Below are 26,335 nucleotides of genomic sequence, written 5' to 3'. Positions count from 1 at the left end.
GGAGAGCCCTGGGTGGGAGAAGCAGCAGGGCTGGTTCAGGGGTCAAAGGGCTCCACGTTCCCCACTTGCCTGAGCCCATACTGCTCCCATTTAACTATTTCAGATACAAATACAAACGGATATCACACATAGCAAAAAAGACTTTTTTATTGTGGTAGCTCATGGGTGCTCCCAGGGCGTATGCAGAGGAATGGTGTAGTCCTCAGCTCTGGGGGCCATTCTTATGACCCCCTGGCTGTACGCAGGGGACAGGTCAGGTGCCGGCTGGGCTGGGACAGGTGTTTACTGGGCTGGTTCAGGCTGGGGGGTCTCCCGTCCACTCTCAGCAGACCCCTCCAGCCCATTCTGCTCCGACCCCGGCTCAGGGTGCTCCAGAGCATGCCGGGTGTCAGCTTGCCACAGCTGCACCAGGTCCGTGGGGGTCTTTCCTGCCTGGGGAGCCAGAGGAGATCTGGTCACTGTTCAGAAGTCTGTACTGGAAGTTGCCCTTCTCTGGTGGTTCCTGACCAGGAGCAACTGGCAATGTCTGGAGACATTTTTGGTTATTACAATCTCCAGGGTAGGGGTAGGGGAGATGTACACTGGCATCTTGAATAGAGGCCAAGTATGCTGCTCAGACATCCTATAATGCGCAGGACAGTCCCCCCACAACAAAGAATTATCCAGTCCAAAACGTGCATAACACTGAGGCTGAGAAGCCCTCATTTACACCTTCCCCATATCTTCTTGACTTTCCCATTATCCCCTCAGCCTTTCCTGAGTCAGGGTCCCCCCCCCCTTACCCAATTCTCCTCCCTTTTGTGATTGCTCTGGGCCCCAAAGAAGAGCTTGGCCTGGATCCTAGGAGACAGGATCCTAAGAGAATGGAGGGCCATAGGAACCAACATGGGGTGCTAGGAACGATCGTGCTGGCCAAGTGCTTAGCTTCCTTCCAGCTCTGTCCCTCCACGATTTTGGCCTCCCTGAACCTGGACATAAGGACCCCCTGTGCCTGGACATAAGGACCCCCTGTGGACTATTTTGGGGCCTTTGAGAAGTCCTCTTACTGCCCCTCTTACTGGCTATTTTTTGGCACTTAGATTCTCTGGATGTCGGTAAGCATAGAGAATGTTGGGAAGATGGATGTATCCCAAATCCCCAGCGGCCCAGAGAAAACCTCTACTGTGAGAGTGCTCCAAGGGCAGGCTGGCTGAGTCTCGCTTATTTCTGTGTTTCCTTCGAGTGCCCAGCACAGGGCCTAGGAAAGTAGTGCACACTGTTTACTGAATCAGGGGAGGAATGAACTTACCAGGTTCTTGGACATCATGTCAGCCCCATGCAGGAGCAGTAGTTTGATGATTTTGTAGCGGTTGAGCCTCACGGCATCATGCAGGGCACTGTCCCCTTCCTAGAGACAGGGTGACACTCAGCATGGCCCATGTGGGAGCCTTCAGGCTGCCCACACCCCTATGGTGGGGCTGGGCAGGAGGGAACCCAGACACTCACTCTGTCTTTGGCATTGATGTCCAGACCCAGGGATAGAAAATGTTCCACGATCTCCACGTGTCCCGTCCGGACTGCCACGTGCAGGGGGGTGCTCAGCAGCTGGGTGGGGAGGAAGCAGGTACTGATGGCTGAAGGAAACTGGACTGTGGTGCCTCTGGGAAGGGGCTGTCTTAAATCCCCTAATCCTTCCCCCAAATCCTAGTGTCATGGTCTGCATTCTGGAGGGGCAGGAAATGCTATAACTTCCCCTTATACCTGATGATCTAACTCAGACATTGTATGCCACCTCCTCTGGGAAGCCTTCTATGTATGGTTCCCCTCTCACCCAGATGTGAGCAACTGCTCACTCCTCTGCCCTTTTTAAATATTTATAATAGATGCCATTTATTGAGAGATGACTATCTGATAGGCATGGCAAAAGTTTACAAAACATCAACCTTATGTTCAATAAGTAATTAATTTACATACTTTCCCCATCTAATCTATACAAGAACTCTGCAAGACATTTTATAGATGAGCAACAGAGGCTTGGAAGCTGTCACTTGTTCAAGGTTATATACAAAAGATTGAGTTAATAAAAAATGGTGGATGAATAAATAAGTGAGTAGATAAATAAATAAATGGATGAACAGATGGTTGAGTGGGTGGATAGGCAGATGGACAGAAGGATGATGAAGGACTGCGTGGCTGAACAAACCTCTCATCTTTTGAGTGGTCCCAAAGCCATCAAGATACTGGATCTCTTCTCCTCCCTCCTCCTCCTCTGATCTTCCTGCTCCCATTCCTGGATGGTGGTCTCCAAGGGTCTGCAGTTGATGGCAGGGAGCCATCCCTGGGCTCTGCAGCCACTCCAGAAGCCAGACTAGCTCACTACCCTCCTGCCTTCTTGGCTTTTCTGCCCTCTGCTTCTCCCACACCTTGCTACCCCACCATCTGTGAGCATGATTGCCTCACCTTATCCCTCACGTTGGTGTCTGCTCCTCGGCTTTGCAGGAGTTTCACCACTTCCAAGTGGCCCCCACGGCAGGCCCAATGCATGGCTGTGCAGTCCAGCTAGAAGGGAAGGCTAGGGCCTGATTTCAGAGCTTCAGGGAAGAAAGTGCCCTGGGGGAAAAGACCCCAGCCAAGAAGGCAGGAAGATATCCAGGGGAGGGGTCCAGGGAAGGGACAGGGCCACACCAGTGACTGGGCAATGGATGGGGTGGATCAGAAGAACCCTCAGGGCCCATCTAGTCTGAGCCACATTTACAGAGGAGGCTCCAGGAGGAGACAGGAGCTGCCCAAGCTCATACAACCCACTAGAGGTGGGGCCTGGCCCTCAAGGCAGCCTGTTTCTGTCCCAGGTTGGAGGTCTGCAGGGATAAGGAGTCTATTAGTGCTGGACCCAACCCACCTCCTGCCTCCCACCCAATACCTGCCCTCTTACTCACCCGATCCTGGAAGTCCACAGTGGCCCCATTCTCCAGAAGCTTCTCCAGGATCTCCATGTGGCCCTCCAGGGAAGCTCGGTGCAGTGCTGTCCGGCGAAACTATCCCCAGAGAGACTGTCAGGGCCTAACCTCTGGCTCCAGGCCTGAGCCCATCACCCACCCAAGCTGATTCCAGGCCTTATACCAGCTTGATGCTGACCCCTGGGCTGAGTCCCCATATTTTCCATGTTCTGCCAGCTCCTTCATGCTCTATCCAGACAAGCCTTGGAGCCTCCTCTGTGCTGGGGACTCAGACCTTCTCACTGCTCCCAAGCACATCAAGCCAGGCCTTTGCACAAGCTGTTGCCTGTGCCCAAATGTCCATTTTGGCTGTACTTCCTGTGAGTGCTTGATGAATTCCAGCAACTCCATCAAGATGCAGCTCAAGTGTCATTGTCTTCTTGAAACCTCTGGCCCAGAGCGGTCTCTAGAGCCCAGACAACCCTCCCTGTGACAGAGTGTTCAAGGGCAGGCCGAGTCTTACCTGACTATTTCCCCTGAGTGCCTAGCCCAGGACCAGGATGGCTAGATGCACCCTGATCACTGATTCGAGAAGGGAATGAACTTCCTTTTTTCCCAATGCAGTTGGCTTTCTGCTTTGGTCCCTTGAAACACTCAGGCCAGAGGGCATATCTTTCCATATTCTAATGATCTGATTATGCATGTCTCCCAGCTACTGTCAACCCTTTTTGTTTTCGTGCTCCCAGCACCTAGCACAGTGCTCAGAGGTGGGCGGTGCTTAGATAGACCAAGAACCTGGTATCTGAAGAGTGGAAAGAAAGAACATGTAGTCTAAAGCTACAATAATGCAGGCAGAAGACGGTGACCATTAATTTTGCTCAATCTCAGGATATGATCTCCAGAGAGCACCCAACAAAGTGTGAAAGTGGCAGTTTCAGGAAAAAAAGAAAGAAGCATGATGGGTGATGGAAATGTTGAAAATCATGGGGATGGTTGCACAACATTGTAAATGTAATGAATGCCACTGAATTGTACACTTAAAGTGGTTAAAATGTCACATTTCACGTTATATACATTTTTTCTTTTCATAATAAAATAAAAATAGTTTTTAAAGTGTGATGGTATACGATGTGACGCAAGAATATCATATCCTAGCATGTGCTTCATGGTTTTTTCATTCATTCAATCCATATTTATTGATTAGTGTTCTATTTGATCCCCATAACCTGCTCTGAGGGAAGGAGGCAGCTTTACAAACTGAGGCCTAGAGAGATGACAGTCCTAGCCGCAGGTCACATAACTAGGGAGTGGTAGACGTGGGATTCGAGCCCAAATCTCCTGGTTTTGGACTCTTCATATTTGATTCCATCCTCTTTCTTCCCTAAAAGTCCAGGTAATATTTACTCTGGAGGTGGTTCAAGTTGGAAAGGATTTAGAAAAATTCCTGTGGGGCTAAGGGGGCATCCCAGTTCTGAGGGGTTCCCTCCCAAAGGCCACCCATGCCTGTTCTCAGACAGACCCAAAAGTGGGCGTGGCTGGGGTGGGAGCTCTGAAAGGGAAGCCGGCACAGATGCAGGGCCCAGTGGGAACATCACCTGATCGCAGGTGTCAGGGGAGCCCCCGTCGGCCAGGAACTTCACAATGACCTTCATTTTCCCCTCCACGGCCGCTTTCAGGAATGTCTCCGCATCCACAGGGCCAGTCTGGAGGGCATGAATCCAGTCACGGAGTCGGGGGGCGCCCTGCCATGATCTGAGCCATCCCCCAATCCGAGGCTCCCTGCCCACACAGGTGTCCTCCCCAGGACCCTTACGATCTCCTCTGGCTCGGGAGGCGGCTCCTGGGAGGCGGCCAGGGCTTCCCGTTTCTTCTGCTTGCGTTTTTTCCGCAGCTGGATGAGGTTCTGGATCCCGCCCACATCGATGATCTCCCTCCGCAGGTCTAGGGAGGTCTTCCGCACACGCTCTTGGCCCTGTGTGGGGATAGCCCATCAGCCCCCACACTTGGGGCACAGTGTGTCGGGCTCGGGGACCTCTGAGCTAAGCTGGAGGTGGAGGTTAAGAGGGAGACCCTCTCAAGGGAGAAAGAATCCAGGTCTAGCTCAGCCACCTAGGACTAGGTGAAGTAGAAGAGATGGAGACACAGATGCCTCTGATCAGGGGGCAAGGGAGGCTTGCTGGAGCTGCCTGGAAGCCACCCAGCTTCAAGGCTCCACCTAGGGCGAGGAGTTGATGAGGAAATTAACCCAAACCTCCAGAACAGGGTCTGAATCCTCAGCTCTCCATGCAGTTCCGTGTGTGTGTGTGTGTGTGTGTGTGTTGGGGTGTGTATGTGTGGGCTGGTGGCTGAGTGGGTGGGGTCATAAAAGTAATACATGATTAATATTAAAAATAAAAAATAAAAGTAATATATAAGCATAAAAGCTCAGAAAAGAAAGCCCTTATCTCCCAGAGGTAATTTCTACCATAGCTCCAGACATGATCAGACATGTGTCCTATGCGGTCATCATCCACATAGTGGTCTGCGAACTCTGCTTTCCTCTTAGCACAGAGATCTCTTCTGTCAGCACACATAGCCTCCTCCAGCCCATTAACACCTGCATCATGCCCCACCGTGTAACTGCCCCATCACTGGAGCTTCCAAAATGAGTCCCCTGGGATCCTGTACAGGTGCAGATTTTGACTCAGCACATATACAGGAGGAAAACTTTCCCCCTTCCCTTCTAGGTTCGTTGGCTGGTCTAATAATTAAATTGATGTAAGGCAGATTAACAAGAGAAAAACAAATTTAATTTCATATGTATGGGAGTCCATAAAAATATGAGACTCAAAGAAGTAACCAAAGCAGGCAGCTTTTATATCTTCTAGATACGGAAACAATACATTTGTGAGGAATTGACAAGACAAAAGGGTTTGGGCTTGAGGTAGCTAATTAATGAAGAAGTAACAAGACTGTTTACACAGCCTTCTTGGCCCTACAATTCCCTGTATCTGGCGATAAGGAAGGCTTTCACCCTCCTAAAGGGCATCTTTACATGAGAGATTTATTTCCGGCTTTCAGGGGAACAAAGGAGGGTCAGGGTATCCCTCTTGCACTGGCTGTTTCTCAAGTAACTTTAGTTTTAGATAATCAACATGCCAAAGCAGTATATTTGGGCATGGCACATTCTGCTCCCCATCACAGGTCTGGGGTGGGGCCAAGATCTTGCATTGCTAACATCTTCCAGGGGGTGCTGAGCTGCTGGTTCGGGGGTCACACTTGGAGGAGCAAGGCCATAACTGCCTGGCCTGTCCCTTGAGCACAGATACTGGGTTCTCTCAGCACTTACCTTAACCTTTTGTAAGGCCGGACTCTGGGCTCCGTGGTTCTTCTCATCCTCCAACACCAGCATGTCCATGGGCAACTTCTGATGGGTGGCTCCTCGGAGTTTCTGGCGAGCCAAGGAGAGGACGTTTTCTGGGACCTGCCTGCAGCGCGTGGGGAGGCAGAGATCCTCCCCACCCCCCGGCCTCGCCACCAACTAATTCAAGGACATCCCCCAAGGACGTCCTCCTGTGGGACCTCACAGCCCTTATCAGCCCCACTCCTGACTGGTCCAGGAGGGCCCCAGGCCAGAGCCAGGCTTTCCACCTCAGCCTCAGCCCCAACCCCAGTTCAAACACCTGCTTGCTGACTGCCTCGGGTCCACAGCAAAACAGAATTAAACGCTACTGGAGTGAGTTTTCCTGAAATTAAATAGATTCACTTTTATCAAGCACTGAAGGGTGGTTTTGGGGTTTTTTTTTTTGGCATTTAAAATTCACTTTGATGAAATACTTGTTATAAGAGATGATAATTTTTTTTAATGGGCTTACTTGACAACACAAAACTTTGGCAACTCAGTTACCAACTTCTTTCCCTCAGATTTTACCGGTCCATGACGTCCTACAGCACGGACACTGCTGCTCTTGGGGAACCCAAGGGATGGAACTGTATCTCCCCAGCTCTCAGCTTGAGGGGAACTCTAAGTGCTAACCTTATTCTCGTTGTGATAATGCAGGGGAACTCCATCCAAGTCTCCCCATTTGCAGCTCCGACTTGCCTGGACTACTTGCTCATGGCCACCTCCTCTCTTCTAAAAGAAACCACTCATTGTGACATGCTTGCGCCCCTACCTCTGAAGTCCTGGTTGCCAGGAACGTTCGCGCAGACTGGAGGGTGCTGAATCCAGAGAGCAGCTGGGGAGGAACGGCCTCCCTTACAGAGCTCTCAGCTGCCTTTCATACTCCCCACTGGGCTCCAGTGTTATACTCCTCAAGGGTGATTTGAGGGCTAATTTCCCAGGTCTTTATGTCAAATGTTCTGTTGTCCACTGGCATCTCCCTTCTATGTCAGGCTTACACGGTTTGAGGTCTCCCCAGGGCTGGCCTTGCCTGAAACACTGCATCTTCCTTCAGGGACAAGGGATGACCTAGGGCTTCAGTTCCTACTGCATGTGGGACCCTGGCTGGGTTCCTGGAGCATCTAGAGGGTAAATTTGGTCTTAATCATCTTGGAATCCCCAGCACCTGCAACAGGATCTAGCACAAAGTAGGTGTTCAGCAAATGTTTGGAGAATAAATGAGTGAATAAATCCATGGATCATGGCAGGTGAGCTCAGCATCTCTGCCCATCTCCGAGTCCTCAGTGATGACCTAACCCAGTAAGACCCCTATAACAGAACCCCAGCCCCTGGGCTGGTCTCCAAGGCCCTCCTTCTCCACTCACCCAAAGAAGGTGGTGCAGGCTGGATAGAAGCTCTCTTCTGAGAACTCTGCTGGGCCAGGGGTTGGTGGGAATAACTGAGGACGCTAACGCCTGCTCATGCCTCACCCAGACTCCATAGCCCCTTGCTTCAGATTTGTCTTTGTGGGCTGGCATACAGGAGGCGCTCAATAAATGCTTACTGAATTGGGCATTTGTCGGTGAAACACAACACAACAAAACCTTACTCCAAAGGGACAGACTGGGAGTTTGAAATTTGTAGATACTGACAGGTATATGTAGAATAAATAAGTTTATACTGTATAGCACAGGGAAATATATACAAGATCTTGTGGTGGCTCACTGTGAAAAAGAGTGTGAAAATGAATATATGTATATTCATGTATGACTGAAAAATTATGCTGTACATCAGAAATTGACACAACATTGTAAACTGACCATAACCCAATAAAATTAAAAAAAAGAAAGAAAAACAACCTTACTCCATAGATGGTCACATAGATGAGATGAGAGAATGCCTGTATGGTGTGTAGCACAGTGCCCGGCACGTAGGAGGCACTGGTGGCAATCCTGGCTCTCTGGGGACCCAGGGTCCTGACAGGCCTGCTGCTATATTTGTTGGACGAATGAATGGATGAGGACTGTTTCGTGTCCCCTTGCTGAAGGTCTCTGTGTCCAGTGGCAGCACTCCAGACATGGCAAGGCAGCATGACTCACCTGCCTGGCACTGGTGCCCATGCCCTTGGGGGAGTGAGAAGTGGCATTCCTGGAGAGCCAGGGATGCCCCAGCCAGGACTCAGCAGGCTCAGTGCAAGATCTTCCCCGGCAAACCTGCCCCTCCCTAGTCCTCATCTCTTCTTCCACTGGACTCCTGATCCTTCCCCCTTCCTCCCCCCCATTCAGTCACTCTTTTTTGAATGCAGTCTACCTCTTCACTGCTTTATTGCCTCCCTCCCATTCCTGTTAGGGCCAGTCTTTCCCCCCGCAAGACCTTAGGACTGTCAGAGCTGCCTTCCTAAAACGGGTCAAATAGCACCACTGTGCCTCACTCAACAACAGGCAGTGGCTCCCCACTGCCCAGAGAATAAATACCTTTCACATGGCCCTCTCTCTCACTGCCAGACTTTCTCCTAACAGTCATGCCTCCACTCACCCCAACTCTGGTGCCTGTCATTTCCTTAGTATGGAATACCCTCCCCTTCCTGATCTCCACTTGCCATCCTCGAAGGCCCGGCTCAAATGCCCTCCTGTCCACAGAGAAGTCCTCGAGGGCCCACGGTCGGCATGGCTCACCCACCCTTTGTGCTCCTTCACTTTTGAGTTTCCCCTCTATTTCACACTTTCTCCACTCTGCCTTGTTTCTTTTCTTTTCTTTTTTTTTTTTTGAGGGCAAAGGTAATTAGGTTTATTCATATACCTATTTTTAGAGGAGGTACCGGAGATTGAACACAGAACCTCATGCATGCTAAACATGTGCTCTACCACTTGAGCTATACATTTTTTTTCTTCACTCTGCCTTGTTTCTTAGTTGACCGTGCACCTGACAAATGTTGGCTAAGATGAATGCAAGGTTGGTAAACAGGAGGCAAGGGCTGACCTTACTGAGCCTTTCATTCCTCCCAGCATCAGGCATTCGGCAGAGTAGACTCTAGGTCAGGTATTCATTTCAATAAAATGAAGAGTAGGACCTGCTCCCACTCTCCTCCCTCCACAGAGAAAGAATGACAGCCTGGAGCCCCATGATCCCAGGCCTCCCCAGGGGTGGCCGGTAGTTCTGGAAAACCCATGCTTCCTTTCCCAGCATTCCTTCCTTGCTCTGTTCCCAGTCTTTATCCTTCTTCAGGGACAAAACTCTGGAATTTCTCCTGTCCCAGCTTCCTGCTCAGCAGCTGGGGGAATCTCAGAGCCCCACACTCCAAGGCAGCATCCCAACCGTCCTCCTCTGTGCAACTCAGCCCATCTTCTCAAGGCCCAGGGGGGTGGACAGGGTCTCAGGGAACCCAGCTTGGCTCACTCACTCCATTGTCTCTTAGATCTTGAGGCTGAAGCCTCTGCCTCCCACTGCCAGTACCTGGGGCTGGAATAAAGCCAGCTGGGCCCTTGTGGGCACCTGTTCTCCTTCTCGCCACAGGTACTGCAGCCAGGTTCTTTCTTTCCTTGATCACAGAGCTGGAGCTCCTCAGAACTCCCTTGAACCCCCACGCCCTGGCCCTACCTCATTTTCCTCCTCCTGCGCCAGCCGCTCCTCGATGAGCGCCGTGGCCCTCTGCACCGCCTCGGAGCCCGCCATGGTGCTGTCCGCAGCCCGCCTCCGTGGGCCCCGGGGCCCTGGGGGCTTTATATGCCAGGGCACCCACCCCCGCCCTGCTGGGCGCCTTTGCCATGAGCTCACCGGCCTAATTCTCCACCTGCCTCCCCCACCTGTCACCTTCACCCCAGGCAGCCCCAGGGAGCAGGGGAAGGCAGGGACAGTTGCCCCCCAACCCCTGGTCTATTGGAGACGGTGGGCCCAGGGCCCCGAGAGCAGGGACTACAGGAAGCAGCCTGCCCAGCCTGTGTGTCCTGAGTGCTTAGGCCCTGCTGGGCCTCGGCCAGGGCAGCTGGGCTGCACAAAGGACCCACTGGCTGCTGTTAGTCCTGCGGCAGTGCCACCTGCTGGACGCTGGGAAACCATGCCCAGCCAGTACCAGTGAGAGGATCTAAAGGCCAAATGCGGGCACCCAAGATAGGCCTGCACCCACAAGCTGTCCTGTGAACAGGCCCCGCTTGCTCTGGGGAGGGGCAGACTGCCTCATCCGGACCAGAGTGCCAGGCAGTATACCGGGGTGAGGCAGCTGTCTCCCTCTGCCTGCGGCTGGCGCAGGCCTTTGCCTCTCTGGGATCCCACGGCTCCCCCCTAGTGAAGCATCACTGCACTTGGCTGCAAGTCCATTGATCCCTGACAAACCTCACCCATCTGTCTGTCTCAGGGGCCTCTCTGGGATTTACAGGGTGTGGCTTCAAGAGGAACCTCAGGAAGCCACTGGTAGGGCCAGAATGCAGTGCCAAGCCCAGCTGATGGGGACACCAGCTCTGACTGATCACCCTTTCCTCCTTGGTTTCCCCGTCAGGCCACCCTGACCAGTGGTCATGCTCACTGAGAAAGAAAAACACTCCCAGCTGGAGAAAAAGCAGACTTGTATGGCTCAGTTCCACACCTGGAACTGTGGGAGCGAGTCCTGGGTCACCATGACCTGGGTTTAATCTGCCACTGAACCAGACGCCACAGCTCTGTGGTTCCCTGACACTCACATAGTCCGCCCTTAGCTAAACGACCTTATCTAAGATCCCCCTTTTCCGCTTACATGTGCATTTTCCCCAGGGAAGCACGGGACCTGGCTCCTTCCCTCTGGGTCCCTTGCTGGCAAGCCGACACAGACTCATAATCTAACTTCATCAGACACCAAGGCTGCAGCATCTCTGCACGCACTTCAGTCCTTCGCGCCTGGCTCAGTGAGCCAGAAGCCAGCAACCCGGTGCTGCAGGGGCAGACCAGCAGGTAACTAAGGCCGCCTTCCTGAGACACGGCCTTTGCTTTCAAAGCGTGGTCACATCTGTTATCCCATTTAACCCTGCCAGCAACTGAGGGGGGAGGCAGGGCACGCAGCATCATCACTTTAAAGACAAGCCAAGTGGGTTCAGAGGTTAAGTGGCTTTTCCTGTGGACCCACAAGAACACAGGCCCCAACACTAGCAGTTCCAGGCTCATTCTATCATATTCTCTGTGGTGCCTGGAGCAGCTGGGGAGGCTGTGCAGCCGCCTGCTCCCACACTAGAACTGGGGCTCCACAGAACTGCAGAACCCAAAAGTCAAAGCCAGACAAGAGAGGAGGAAGGAGCAAAAGGCTTTATTGATAAATATGCAGATATGTCTGTACACAGGGACCTGCTGTGGGGCCATGACCAGGCTGCAGACCCCCCACCGCAAGGGTTACAGCCAGGAGATGGCCCTACGCAGACCCCTGCCACAACAGCCCAGCCATCCGGCCACCGGCTCATTTCTGCCAATTGTTCTGGGGGCTGGGAGAGGCAGAGGCCGGCCTCAGGCTCCCCGCCCCTGGGGCTCCCATGTGGTCCCCTCCCCTCCAGGGGACTGGCACTGTGCCCAGGACAGAGTCACGGTAGGGGCAGGGGAGGGAGACAGCAGCTGCTTCAGACCCTGAGCAGAAAACCGGAGTGAGTACAGCCGCCAGCACCAGATGACAGATCTGGGCTCCAGGAGCCTCCAGGTTGGCCCTCATGGCTCGAACCTGCCACGGGAGAGAGGCAGGGTGGAGGGCCGTGATTTGCCTTTTCTCTGATAAGGCTGGCAAGGCCTGCGTGTGGCAGCACACTGCTTCCTGGGTGCTGGGCACTGGTGGCCCATAGTGTCCCTGGGAAGCAAGGTCCCCTCAGGGCTCGCCCAGCAGCCGTACACGGGGAGGCACTCCCAAAGAAAAGAACAGCTCTTGAAGGCAGCGGCAGGGTTGGGGGGCCTAGTGCTCCAGCTGGGAGGCCTCTCAGCCCTGCAGACACCCTCCTTGGCCTCTCTGCCCAGGGATCCATGGGCTTCTCAGTCCTGGGGTGGCGGGGGCTGGTTGATGATGACCTGGATGACAAAATCTTTCTGGATCTTGGTTTCCTGGAGCCGCGTGCGGTCTGTGAGCAGCTTTCCGGAGAAGAACCATCGCTGCCAGGATGGCTCGATGCCCTCCTGGGTGTGCAGCTGCCTCTTGAGCTGCCCCACCGTATCGGGCAGGCTGGCGCTGAGCCTCACGTCCTTGCCCGTGGAGAGGCGCACCTTTAGCGGGAACTCTCGGCGTACACTGGGGGTGGGCTCAGGGGGCTCCAGGCTCTCCTCCTCCGTGTGCTCCAGCAGCAGGTTCACGGGTGGTGACAGACAGTAGATGGGCAGCTGGTAGCGATTGCCCAGCTCATCATAGCATTCACAGAGGGTGCCTGTGGGAAAGGCAGGGCAGTCAAGTCTGCTTCAGGACCCACTGGTACAGATTAAATTGTGTGTACGTACCCCTCTAATTCATGTATTGAAGCCCTAACTCCCCAGTGTCACTGTATTTGGAGATAGGGGCCTATAATGGGAATAATTAAGGTTAAATAAGGTCATATGGGTGGGGCCCTGATCTGGTAGGATTAGTGTTCTTATAAGAAGAGACATCAACTAACTACTATATATAAAATAGATGTTTCTACTGTACCGCACAGGGGACTATATTCAATATCTTATAGTAACCTATAATGAAAATGAATATGAAGAGGAATAAATGTATGTATACGTATGACTGAAATATTATGCTGTATACCAGAAACTGACACAACATTGTAAACTGACCGTACTTCAATTTAAAAAGAATACTAAGAGACACCAGAGAACTCTCTCTCTTCCTCCACGATGTGAGGACACAGTGAGCAGGTGGAAGCCAGGAAGAGAGCTCTCACCAAAAACCAAATCAGCTGCCATCTTGATCTTGGGACAGCTGGAGGGAGCTCAAGGTGGAGTCAGGAAGACTTGGGCTGGCATTCTGGCTCCACCAGGTATTGGCTCCTTCAACCCTAGCAAATTACTTAACTTTTCATTTGTTCATTCACTAACTCCTTCTTCAGCATATGTGCTGGGTGCTGGGGTTGTAAGGATGAATGAAATAGCACAAGCTCTGCTCTCCATGGCTTGTACCCAGTGGGCCTCAATCTTCTTGTACAATGCATTGCATTAATAACATATTTACTGTATCTCGAGCACCTGCCAAGTGCTGGGACTGGACTAAACAATGTTACATGTACCCTGCTGAATCCTACCAGCCATCCTATGAGGTAGGTATCCCTCCTTAAGTTGCTGAGGCTTCAAATTTGCACAGCTCAGGGTCACACAGTTAGGAAAGGGACAGTTAAAACCCAAGTCTCTGACTATAGAGTTTACATTGTTACCCTCTGCTTTATATGGCCCCAGAGGCTGTTATGAACTTAAATGAGATAATGCAGTAGAAGCTTCTAGCTCAGTGCCCAGCACATAATACTCAACAGAAGGCTGGTACCCGAGATGTGCTGGGATTCCAAAGGGCCCCGAGCAACCTTTAGCTTGCTCCTGTCAGGTCTGATGATATCTTCTCATGCCCTCATCATTAGTCAAGCAGGGACTGTGGCTTGTTTTTCTTGGGGTCCCACTCCTGATCCATGCTCATAAGGGTTGCTTGAATGGACAAGTTACTAGCCACACCTGCCATCTACCAGCCTGGCTTGCTATTCCTGACATGGGGCTGGCCACTGGCTCTCCTCTACCCTGAATGGTGCTGATAGCCCCCTCATTCCAGAGGGCCAAGCCCCCTGCTCTCTGCCTGCTCACCATGAGGCAGGGTGATGCTGGCTCCATCTAGGATGGCCTGAGCCAGCTCGTGGTCGTTGGCCTCGGCCGCGTAGGCGGCAGCCTTGAGGGCGTCCCAGATCTCCTTGCGGCCCTCGAAGGCGGGTGCCGTGTCCCAGAACTCATCCCGCTTGCTCCGCAGCTGCCCGTCCGTCATCGGGTAGTCGCTCTTCCACTTCAGCCGCTCCTTCTTCAGGGGCTCATTGCGTCCTGAGCAGGGCAGAAGGGAGAGGCTTGGCATCTGGAAGCCAGGGCTGCTGTTGGCCCTCTCCCAGCCCCACCTCCCTGGCCCCCCACTGTAGGGGCTCCTGAGCATTCAGGTCTCCGGGCTCTTTCCTGGAGTCAGGAGGAGTCTGGAAACCCACACACCCAACCTGGGGCCATAAACCGCTTTTGTCAGCAAAGCATATACTGCCTTTGTTGTAGCTGCTGCTGCTGTTTAAATCTTAATTTTACTCTTTCTTTGGTTATAAAGTAAGACGTGCTCAGTATGTTAAAAATCTGGAATGCAGTTGTGTCAGAATAATAATAACTGCCACTATTTAGGGAGCCAGCTTGTGCCAGATCACAGGTGAGGCACTTCAGATTCCCAAAACAACCCAACAGATGGGGAAACTAAGACCCAACCAGCTTGTCATTTGTCTAACGCCACACAGGTACCAATTTAATGCCAGGCTTTCTGACTTGGAAGGCCACGCTCTGACCACTGTCTGTACTGTGCTGCCACTGGGTAATGCTTACTCAAGAATTCCACCATTCAGAAGTAACCAACCACTGCTGACACAGACATACTTCCTTTCAGCCTTCTTTCCCCCATTTTTCTCAATAAAGTTGGAAAATACTATTAAATTTATTTTAAAAATATTCCTTGTTATAAAAGGGATTTGAAATGTTTTCATGCCAATATACAATTTTCGCATTTACATTACTATCAATTTATATTCCCATCACTAAAAATTATAAACATTTTTAATGTCTTGTTATTAAGGTTCTGCCATACAATTACAAATAATTTTTTAAAACCAACAAATCCCTGCATCATTTTAAAACAATTCTGTTAAATGTCATGATTCTTGTTACCCAGCCCCAAGTGACCTCCAAGACAACTCCAGACCACAGTCAAGACTGAGGGCAAAAGTATCCTCTCAAAGGCTTTAGGGAGCTCCGTCATCTGAAAGCTGAAGGCAGAATGAGCCATAGGCGTGAGGTCTAAAGCATCTGGCTTCCACTGTAACTCAGATTCTAGGTGAGATGTGGAACTGAAGCTGGGGGCTGTCCCCACAGGCTGGGGGAGGAGAGGGGGGCTCCTCAGGGGAAGAGGACAGTCACTGCCAACCAACCATGCGGAAGAAGCCCATGTAAGCACGTTATTTTATTTATATACATCATCCCATTTCATCCTTCCAATGGCCTTAGGTGGTAAGTGTTACTGTTATTTCACCGATGATGGGACAGGCAGAGAGATTAAATGACTTGTCAAGGTCACACAGTAAGTGACAGAGTGAGTGTTCCACCTCAGGTCAGAATGAATCCACAAACAGCCCTCCTGTGGGTTTGCTGCTACCTGTGCAGGCAGAAAACTCTCAAGCCAGACATTTCATCTGAAGTGTTCCTGGGTTAGCAGAGGGAAATGCAAATCCTCTTTGTGGGAAAACAACTTCAAACCAGGCCTTAAAGAATCCCCGAGATAAGGTTCCAAGAAAAATAAATAATAAGGTCATAGTCTTTTTCTTTTTTTTAATCACAACATACAAAGAAGGCAATATGAGCCCAAGCCAGCAAAAACAACAGGCAGAAGAATCAGACTCATAAAGACTTCAGACATGGGATTTATCAGACACAGATTATGAAATACCTAGTTTAAGAAATAAAAGAGCCTTAAAAATATGAACAGGGTATTGGGAAAACCCCCCACATAACTGTCGTCAGAAGTATTCCGTGTGAGCAACAGAGGAGAAATGCTTGAGGTTTTTCTTTATAAGGACCACTGATACATGGTGTTGGGACTACAGGTTCTCCATATAGAAAAACATGACACAGGATCCCCACCTCATGCCAGCCACAAAAATCAAAGCCAGATGGATCAAAGACTTAGCTGTGAAAGATAGAAAGGATGCACTGGAGAAACAGAAGATGACAGTTTTGTCCATGTGATTTTGTTGGAGGTCTGGCCTGGAGGAGTTTCCGCCTGGATCAAGGAAGTAGCTCTGCTTCATGATTTCCGACCCCTTTTCTCTCTGGTCCTTTAGCACTTAGGACTCCCTACCAAGAGCTCTGATCTATCAGGATTCACAGACCTTATGCAGTGACACCCTTGGGACCTCTGGGGTGTGGCACATCTGTCCCTCCACTCAATGACCCAGACGTCAGGGCTCTTTAACTTCTTGAGCTGATTTCTATAGTCTTCCCATCTCCTTCCTCTTTGCCAGATGTCACCTCTCACTGGTCTCCATCTAACTGCTGCTCCAATGGGGAGAGGTCAGGTCCAGCTAATGGGCCACTCCTAATCTGCTGAGGGTTGAGAAAGCTTGTCACACTGTCAAAAATGAGAGCCTCTGGTTCTTAGAAAGAGGTTTCCTAAAGAAGAAAGAGACTAGGCTTTGGGACATCTTTTGTTCCTGCTCAGATGTGCCATCCCCCTTAAATGGTCAGGTTTTGGTTTTGTCCCTGACAATTGAGGTTGCTGGACTAGTGAGCTCAGGATACCTGCAGTGTAATGATGTATGCATGCATCTCATTCACTTTAATATAAACACAGTCCCATGGTGCCACTTTTCAAAGTTGTTACCTCAGGAGGCCCTGCGTACCAGAGGGATGCTTTGCTTGAATATCTTGCCCTCAGAGTCCTCTCCTGACCACACAGAGAACAGCATGCTTTCCTGTCTATGTGGTTGGAGATGTACTTCTCACCCCAGGATGGACACAATGCCAGTGAACCTCTACAATATTAACTGCATCTGCAGTCACCCAAGACACAAGGGGCTTAAGGGTTCCTCACCCTTGTGTCAGGCTCAAAATACTAGATACTATTAGAATGGGGGGGGGTGGGAAGAGGAAGGGTTGATGTAAGAAAAGAACAGCCAGAGCCCAGCCTTCTCAGCTGTCACTGCACCTCTTCGCCAGCAGGGGGCAGCCGCAGCACCTCTGGGCCAGAGGCTGGCTCCCTTCACAGCGAGTCAAATGGCACAAATGTACCGAGCAAAGTTCCTCAGGCCCAAGGCGAGCAGGTATAAAAGACATGACAAAATGTCTGGATCCCTACACACTGATGCTTACAATTTTAGGCACAGATAACAGACAAGACAGAAAAGGAAGCTTTTACTTCAAACATAAAAGCAAACTGATGATGGGTATTTTAAATTTCACTTACTTAAAAAATGATGTGTATAGTTAGCTGAGTCAAAAAACACTGGGCAGTGGATAGGGTGTGAATGCCCTCATATGCTACACAAATTGGTACATATTTGCTGGAGGGCATTTGCTATGACATCAAAAATCTTTAAAGTGTGCATTCCTTTTGGCTCAGCTATTTGGTTTCTAAGAAAGTGTTCTAAGAAAACAATTGTAAGTACATGGCGAAGGTTCACCTACAAAGCTGTTTAATTTAGCTTGGTTTTCTAGAAACAAACTAAACACAGACCACCAGGAGAAAGGCTGAATAACCTCTGCACATCTGTGGCGGCCATCCTGAGATGGGGCAGAAGGTGGGTGAGCAACATGGGGAAATGACCACGACACAGTGACAAAGAGGTTAGAGAACAGCAAGTGCCCTGTGCTCCAGCTTTTATTTCTAAAAACGTATCTAAAATTATATACTTTAAAAAGACTGGAAGGATTTACACCAAAATGTTAACAGTGGTCATACCTGATTGGCAGTTACCAATAATTTTTTTTTTGCTTATATTTTCCAAGTTTTCTACAATAAGCATTTATTGCTTTAGTAATAAGAATAATACAATGAAAGTTGTTAACAAGGAGAAAGGGTACGTAAAGCTCTGGGGAGTAGCCATGGAAAAGGAGGGAGAGTTTGGGGGGCCCAGGGGGCGAGGTTTGGGGGCAGCAGTGAACTGCCAAGCCCAAGGCCCACAGCCTCTAGGATTTCAGCTGCTGGCAGCTCTGGGTGACTCTGCCCAGGGCAGGGCAGGCGCTGCTGGTTCCAGCAGCAGGAGCACCTGGAGGCCTCTACCTATGTCTCCACCTGTCCTAGTTAAGCTCCAGGTCAAAGACAGAGTAACAGGAATGGTCCTTATCCCTGATGAAGTTGACAAAAGAGAGATTTTAAAAACAATAAAAGATCAAGGTACACACCTGTATGGGGAGGTACAAAACACCCATGAAAATCATGGGTTTTTGTGATTGTGGTGGACAGAGAACAGCAAAACAGCAAAAGGTACTTGCAACTGAGCAGAGAATGTGTGTTTCTGAGTACAGAGACAAAAGCTGGGGTCTTTCTTTAACAAAATTTTGGGGGTGGGTAATTAGGTTTATTTGTTTGTTTATTCATTTATTTTAGTGGCATTACCAGGGATTGAACCCAGGGCCTTGTGCACGCTAAGCATGCACTCTACCACTGAGCTCTACCCTCCCCTCAAAGCTAGGGTCTTGAAGGGTTGCCTGAAACACCACTCGCATCAGGACCTTCTGAGGTGCTGGTTAAAAAGGCAGCTTCCCAGGGCCCACCTCAGACCCAGCGAGCCAGAGCTGTAAGGGATGGGCTGGGGTACGTACTCCATTCTAACTGAAGAGCCCTACTTGTGAACACAGCAAAACAGAAGTGGAAATGGCAGCTCATCCACACCTTGACATCAGCTAGTTCAACAGATCGCCTCCAAAGTTGCTGCTGAGAGCAGATTCGGAGGGTAAAGAGGGAAGAGAGTGAGAGGGCATGTTGTCTGGGTTGGGGGAGGATAATGATGGTGGACGCTGTGGTTTGGCCTTGATAATGAATGGTATCTGGCGATACCACCCCCAAGGGAGGGTACTGAAAGAAGAGTGGGAGAGAGAACACTAAAGGTCCTTTCCAATTTGCATAGAGCTGGTGTGCTTCTATGAGCATGTGTGTGCTTGTGCGTGTATGTACTCCCACTACCCGCTTCACACTGCTTAATTCAGAATAACTACACAAGAGGGGCTTCTCAAGAACCCATGGAAGGACAACAGGCCTGGCCGCTTCCCTCTGACTATCCCTGGCCCAGTGAAGGTTCTCAGCAAGAGTCTGCTGAGTTGAAAACAGAACTGACAAATGCAGTGAACGGGGTGGGAGTGTGGCAGAGCAACCACAGCCGACAGCAGCAGCAGGCAGGGAGGGGGAAGCAGAAGTGTCTGTCCTGAGCGAAAAGTCTGGCGGTCCCCTCACTTCTTGATCTCAGACCTCCAGAGATCCTTATTGTAGGTTCAGGGACTGGTACATCTGAGCCACTGGGATGTGACACCAAATCGGAGACCAGCCAAGGGAATCAGAGATTTCCCAGGACAGTCAGTCCACCCAAGCCAGGAGACGGCCCTATTTACACCTGCCACAATCCCCACGCTCTATTTCCACACTCGGTTACCAAGATCCATCCCCAGGCCCCTGCTCCAGGGATGGGGCCAGCAGTGCTTTCCCCAGAAGTACTGATTATGTGACAGGTCTGGGCTTGCTCTGGCTGGTGTGAGAGATGAGGCTCCAGGCAGAAGAAAGGACAAGGGCCTCCCCAACCCAACAGCCAGGTTGCAATGGCCCTCTGGCCAGAAGGCCAACTCCAATTTCTCCTCCCTTCCCCTTCCACCCTAGCAGTCACGGCTGGGCTGCAGGGGGGCTGGAGAGATGTGGTCAGAGTATGGCACCTGGCAGAGGGGATAAGAGGTCCGAAAGAACAGCAGGCCCAGAAAAGGATCAGCCCAGCCCAGGAGGGTGCAGACAGGGGAAGCGGAGCCCAGGTAATCCCTTCAGGAAGCGTGGTATTTATAGTTAGATTTAGCCCAGGATGACCCTCCAAGCCTGGGTAACCTTCGAAAGGAAAGTGCTGGCCCAGCTCTGCTCAGCTGGGGCCTCCCCATGTGGCCTCTTTATAGCCTGGGCCCATCTTTCCCATTCATTCCCGTGGGCCCAGCTCCAGGGTTCAGGGAGGGAAACGGGTGGAGCCAGTTGCTAAGTGATAGCCCATGCTTCCTAAACTGTATCCCTTCCTTGGGAAGGTTGGGTTCCAAGGGAGGGTTGAAGGACTGGAGGCTCCTCTGAGAGCCCTGAATGAGGCTCTGTGATGGCGCCCAGCCTGAGGCAACTGCAGGTCCCTGCAATGGTCCAGTTCGTCCCCCTGAGGCTGGGACCACCTCCAGTTCGTCACTAGGATCCCAGGAACAGGCCTGGGTCTGGCATGCAGCAGGTCTCAATAACTATTTGCCCAAAAGGCAGTGAATGAAAGTGAACAGGCAGTGTAGGAATAGTGGGAGGAGCTGGAGAGGGCAGAGGCCAGGTCAGAGATGGGGAAGCAGTGGGGGGCAGACAGAGCTGCCTGGAAGACTTCCCCGTAAGGAAGAGATGAGGAAGAAAGAGGGTGGCAGAGGTGGCAGTCCAGAAGGGGCAAAACCAGTCCCGGAGGTGGACAGCGAGGAAACCTGCTTTGGGATGAGGGGCTGGATGTCAGAAACCATGCCCAGGGAGGGCCTGGAACCTTTGTGGCAACAGGGGAGATGAAAGTGCAGCCAAGAAAAATAAACCTACCCAGAGGGCCCCAGCTTGGGGGGCTGCGGGTGTGGACAAGGGGGCACACAGCACCGCAGAGACAGTGCGAGCTTTCACTGCACTTGCGCACACAAGTGTGTGGTGTGCTCAGGGGAGCAGGGCCTTTATCTACTCTCTGCTCTGTGCCCCCAGCCCAGGGCCCCCCGGGTCAAGCGCTCAGGCAGGGTGAAAGGTGGCGTCCCAGGCTGGGCTCTGACCAACTCTTCTCCTGACCTGTCCTGAGCTGACCTCCCCTAGCCGTCCTCCTGTCCCATTTCCTGATGCAAAACTAGCCGGTATGATCTCTACAAACAGAACCCCCAAAGCCCCAGGGTCTACTCTGAGATCTTGCCTGCCATACAACTAATAGCTCCTTTTCTGGGGCTGGCTGGGAAAGCATGATGTGCTTCACAAGCAGAGTTAAAATCTCAGGTGTATGGGAAATGACAGCAATCCCCCTTGTTTTTAAGTTCATATGAAATTTAAAAAAACAAAGAACAAAAAGCCCAGCCTGTTCCTATCTATTCCCAAGTTCATCACGTGCTCATGTTTATTCTCAGGTGCATCAAAGTCCTGCCCTGAATGTGAACAGTTTCAGGGCTACAAGCTCTAGTGGGAACCAAGGTTACAGATAATTAATGAATTAAGAGACACATTAGCATAGCATCCCTCTCCAATCGGGGGACTCAGTTGCACATGGGCCTCAGAGATGGATGGGGTGTGGGGTGGGGGTGCTTTGGCTACTGACCACCTGTGTGAGCGCAGAGGCCCTCGCCGTTCTAAGCCTTAGTGTTTCCATCTGTAAAGAGGGTTGTAACTCCCACCTCATGGGATTGCTGTAAGGATTACAGAGACCACTCTGCCCAGTGCTTAAAAAGCAGTAGCTACTGTCATCAGTCATCAAGCCAAGTCAATAATGTTCATTATCGTTACGCAATTAACAGAATGGAAGGTTACTACTTCTTTTTCTCTATAAAGTTGCCGTGATTTTGAAAACTTTGAAAATTCCTGCTGTAGTGAACTCTTGGTCTCTACCTCACAGGCAGGAGGATGCAGGGGTTAAATGAGGTCAAGCTTGACAGGGATAAAGAACAGGCTTGATGGATGCCCACTTCCCTGAGCGGCTGCACAGCGTAAGGTCAGCACTTTTCCTGGGGCAGAAGAGGGAGGATGGTGGCTAATAAATAAAACAGGAACCCCCCCCCAGAGGTTGCTGGAAAGGTCTCTAGTATCTGGCCAGCTCCCTTTGCTACCTCAGGACTCCAGGGAAGAGAGACATGTCATTTCTGCCACTGCTTTCCACAGCCCTACAGTCAAGGAGGGTCCCCGCAGGAGGATCCAGACCAGCTCCAGCTTGGCAGCCAGGTGCGTGGAAACCAAACGGAACAGCCTGACTTCTGACACCCGAGATTCTGTCCCCCTGGGTGTCAAGTGCCACCCGCGCTTCACTCAAGACACGCGCCACTCCATCAGGGCAGGTCCCCCAGAGCATGGCAGAATCCTGAAGCCAGGAGAGACCTTAGTGTCATTTAGTCTAGCCCCTTCATTTTACAGGTGGGGAAACCGAGGCTCTGAGAGGTGAGGTGACCTGTCCCAAACCCCACAGCTCTTGGCTGTGCGTGTGTGTGTCAGGGATGGGGGGAATAAACTCCATCAAACCACTCAGTATGCCAGTGAAAGCAGAAGTACGGCTAGAATATTAAAATGCCGGGAGTCTGACAGAGATGATGAACACTACAACAGGACAAGCAGCAAGTAGGACGCGCTTCAGGAGCAAGAGTGGAGGAGTAAGAGTCGGCCTGACCTCTCCTGTCCCTACTAGGAAAGAATGGAATCTAACAGCTGGGCGCTCCCAGGACGCCAGGGCCTGACGGTGTATTCAGGTCTCCTGTGGGCTTGACAGAAACACAGACTCAGGCCCCGGCCCGAGACTCTTCATTCCGCAGGGCTAGTTTGGGGCTCAGGGATGAACACCAACCTCCCACCTGTACGACTCTCCTGCCCGGGGCAATTCAGTCTCTGTGGGCACTTCTGGAGATACTCCCTACACCACAAGGAATCCTCTTCCATTGCTGGATGGATCAAGGGGTTAGAAAGTTAACAGTCTCACAGTCACCCTTCACTGAGCACTAACTATGTAGCAGGCAGGACAGACAAACACAGAGGCTGAAGGTCCAGATTTTGGAGTCAGACAGACCTGGGTTTGAACATCGGATCCATCATAAATTAGCTAAGTGACCTTGGGTGAACATCTTAGGTCTTCTAGTCTCCTCTTCTGGGAAGCAGAGAATCAGTAACAGCTCACTTCTTTGGGAGGTTGGGAGAAATGAAAGTACATACACATATACTACATTAACCAATAGGATCAAGAAGAGTATATATAAAAAATCAACTCACCTAATACCCCACACTGGAGACCTCTGTTCCCTCCTACTGTTTCTCCAGGTTCTTTACCATCCTGTCCACCCTCCTCTCAACTAACCACCTCACCTAACAGCCCACGTGAGGTCTGCCCAGAACCAAGCCCCCTGGGCTCTGGCTTCCTCTGTCTGAGCAGTGGCCCCTCGACCTGCATAGCAAACACCACAAAATATTTGCCCAGCACTGCTAGGGCTGCAGCTAGAAAAGACCCCATGACCCTTCTCCTGGCTCGTGGCTGTATGCCCTCTTGGGCCTGGAGTTCATTTACAGCCCACACCCTATCTTTCTTTCAGGTCTGTCTTAAGCGGGTAAACTTGAAGTTGGAGGGCTTGGGTGCATTTGCATCGTGGCCCATGCTGGGTGACCAGGAGCACAGCCCTTCACTCTCCAAGCATACCTGCCCAATTTGATGCCAGTCTTCTCTGAGCCTCAGAGATGCTGAAACGCTCCAGTGAGTTTCTGTGTGAAGTGCCTTGGTCAAGTGCAAGGTGCACAAAGATGCCTGACATCCCTGAGATCTGGAACCCCATTTTTAAGGCTCACCCACTTCCTCACGTGGCACAGCTCAGGACCCACAACATTCAGAGAGTGGATCGACAGAGAACTCCTCACTGGAGCACGTTAGTTCTCCAGAGCCATGCTCCGGCCCTGCAGGCAGCTAGCTGCGCCTGACTCATTCTTTCCCCTTCCTCCTCTACAGCCCGTGAATCACTGGCCCTGTCAGGCCAGCATCCTCCCTGGTTTCCTTCCCAAGCCTTGTCTGGTCTTGACCTCCATCCATCAGGATGCAGGAAGCCCTCTTCCCACTGAGGCCCACACGCACCTCTCTCCTGATCCTGTGGGATATGAATGTCCCACACCAGCCCTGAGGCACATGCTGCCTTGCCTGTGTGCTCCCTGAACATTGTGCTGTCCCTGCAACTTGACTGTCAACTCCTGGAGGGCAGGCTCTCGAGAGGCAATATGGTGTGTCATACCAAAAACACTGTTGCCTGGGACCCAGCCCTAGGGATTCTGATTTAATGGCCCAAACACCAGAGGGCTTTAAAGGCTCTCCAGGTGATACTAATGTGTGGCCAGGCTGAGAAGCACTGATCTGGAACTAGACTGGCCAGCCTGGCTAGCCGCTACAACTGTTTAATTAGGCCTCTGAGAGGGCCTGGCAGTGGGGCGCACAGGGAGAATCCCAGGCCTGCCCGTGGCTGACCATCTGGACAGTCCTCTCAAGGCTCTCAGCCAGACCGGTCACGAGGCAAAGAGTGGATAGCTCAGGGGACCCTGGGCCTTGGGAAACCTGGCTGCACTGTCCAGAGGATAAGGGGCTAAGCCCCCTCTTTGCAGAAAGGAGTAGGTAAGTCAAGATGAAGGGCCAAGAGCAGAGCCTTTGGAGGCAGACAGCCTGGGACTAACTTCCTTACTCTCCTTACTGACAAGGAGGGCCTTTCCTTCCCCGCTCAACTCTACTCAGCCCGAGACCTGATCGCTCATGCCTGTGTGGCTGGCACCCACACCATCTTCTGTAGGGACACAGGCCGAGCCAGAGACTTTTGGGTAGAAAATGTGCAGATCCAAGGCATCAGGGGACAGTGGGAGAGCAGAGGGAGGGAGGTCCTATTTCCTAAGCAAGCCCCCCACCCCCTCCCCAGCTGCTCTGGGCAAGAAGAAGGGAAAAACCTGACTCATCAGTGCCGTGTGACTCATAGGCCGACAAAACTTACTTGCCAGACTGGCAGGGAGGAGAGGCTGCTGCTCCCACCACAACCGGGGGCCGTGGGCAGGTAAAGCCCATCCCTCCATTCCTGCCCACCACCAGCTGCCAGGCCTGAGTGGCTGGCCTGGCAGGAGTGCCTTGCTCAGCTTGGCTCCCTGACAGCCACACCCTCCCGCGGCTGGTTCAGTAACTTACTAGCCAGGGGCGGGGCTGGGAAGGGGAGAAAACGCAGAAGGTCTGGAATACTGGTGGCTTAGGGATCAGGGAGAACCTAGGTCTGACTCCCATCTCCAACCTCTCACAGGTGTGACCCAAGGCAGCTGAGCCATTGGACCTCAGTTTCCACATCCATAAAATGGGAGCAATGATATCCACCTGAAAGGACTAGTGTAAGGATTAAACAAGATACTGTAAATATCATGTGAGGCACAAAGTAGGGACTCAAAAATGGTAGTGATTATTATTAGTCATATAAGCACTAGACTTAGGATTATAAAGAGATTTTCTAAAACATCATTTCACTTAACCCTTACAACAACTCTGTATGGCAAGTATTATTACTCCCATTCTACAGATGAGGACACTGAGGTTCAGGGACTCTGGGGCAGTGGCAGGAGTCCAGTGATCTTCTCACTCCCAGCCCAGTGCTTGTCCCAGACCCTGTCTTACATGCCGTCTTCCCAGGGCAGCGAGAAGAACCCCCTGGGTGGGACTGGGAGGGGGACGGGAGAAGAGGTGACCTCCTCTCCTCTCTGACGAACACAGCTGACAGGCCCAGAACCAGCACTGCATCCAGCCCAGGAGGGAAGGCCTAGCTGGTGGCACCACTGACCAGTCCTGAGTGCATATGGCATTGCTGCCAGTCCTGCCCTGCCTCCCACTCAGCCTGGCTTGACTCTGACCCACGTGGTGCCTCCGGAAATTCACTCACTGATGCCCATGTGCATGTTGGCCTCCATGCTGGGCTGTGAGCTCTTTAAGGCAGCACCTGGTCTTGTTAGTGCTGGCATCCGAATGCCCAGCCCCTAGCCCGGAGCCGGCTAAGCAGCTCAGTTGAGCTGCTAAAAGCCTCAGATTCCAGGCCTGAGATGGAACCCTGGCTCTGCCACTTACTTGCATGACTTGGGCATATTCTTTAACCTTTGAGAATCTCAGTTTCCTCATCTTGGAATAACAACAGTCGCTATGTAACAGGGTTACAATGAGACCCACAGTAAACACCAGGACGTTAACTATCGTGGTGAACATGGTTAAGTTCTTACACGTCAGATACTGTTCTAAGCCTTTGATATGTATTAAATCTCCTAATCCAAAGGTCACACAGCTAGGTGGTGGGCTGGCTCTGAAACCCCCATAACATAACACTCCTCTGAGTGTCAGGTTCTTGGTAGGTTGTGAGCGCTCCTTTCGTGGGAGATAGTCTCAGAGATGGTCAGACAGCAGTTCCA

At 51.5% G+C, this 26,335-nt stretch overlaps 2 protein-coding genes across 3 annotated transcripts in view; both read right to left on the bottom strand.

The window, feature by feature from the left end:
• Positions 1-129: 129 nt before the first annotated feature.
• On the bottom strand, positions 130-10,233 carry ANKRD2 (ankyrin repeat domain 2). The gene is made up of 9 exons (XM_006210556.4): positions 9,874-10,233; positions 6,244-6,345; positions 4,729-4,887; positions 4,511-4,618; positions 2,916-3,014; positions 2,440-2,538; positions 1,486-1,584; positions 1,289-1,387; positions 130-432 (listed from the first exon to the last, which is right to left on the bottom strand). The coding sequence occupies exons 1-9, from the start codon at positions 9,946-9,948 to the stop codon at positions 283-285; spliced, it is 990 nt and encodes a 329-aa protein (XP_006210618.3). The 5' UTR covers positions 9,949-10,233; the 3' UTR covers positions 130-282.
• A 1,296-nt stretch (positions 10,234-11,529) lies between these two features.
• Positions 11,530-26,335, bottom strand: part of UBTD1 (ubiquitin domain containing 1) — a 48,342-nt gene continuing 33,536 nt past the window's right edge. For both annotated transcript variants that reach the window (XM_006210558.4, XM_072971751.1), the window contains exons 2-3: positions 14,035-14,262; positions 11,530-12,635 (exon numbers count right to left, since the gene is read on the bottom strand). In XM_006210558.4, the coding sequence (XP_006210620.1) occupies positions 12,250-12,635; positions 14,035-14,262 (614 nt within the window). In that variant the 3' untranslated portion in view covers positions 11,530-12,249. The remainder of the gene's footprint in view (positions 12,636-14,034; positions 14,263-26,335) is intronic.

Source organism: Vicugna pacos, chromosome 11 (genome assembly GCF_048564905.1).
Source record: "Vicugna pacos chromosome 11, VicPac4, whole genome shotgun sequence".
Lineage (NCBI taxonomy): Eukaryota > Metazoa > Chordata > Mammalia > Artiodactyla > Camelidae > Vicugna > Vicugna pacos.
Note: the sequence above shows the minus strand (reverse complement) of the source record. Positions and strands in the feature narration are given on the sequence as shown.

Bases quoted from the DNA above. Each gene is read 5' to 3' on its own strand.
- ANKRD2 (XM_006210556.4), bottom strand. From the start codon at position 9,948: ATGGCGGGCTCCGAGGCGGTGCAGAGGGCCACGGCGCTCATCGAGGAG. The intron at 2,539-2,915 runs GTGAGTAAGAGG...CTTCCCTTCTAG, and splicing joins CTGTGGACTTCCAGGATCGG to CTGGACTGCACAGCCATGCA. The intron at 433-1,288 runs GTAAGTTCATTC...CTGGCTCCCCAG, and splicing joins ACATGATGTCCAAGAACCTG to GCAGGAAAGACCCCCACGGA.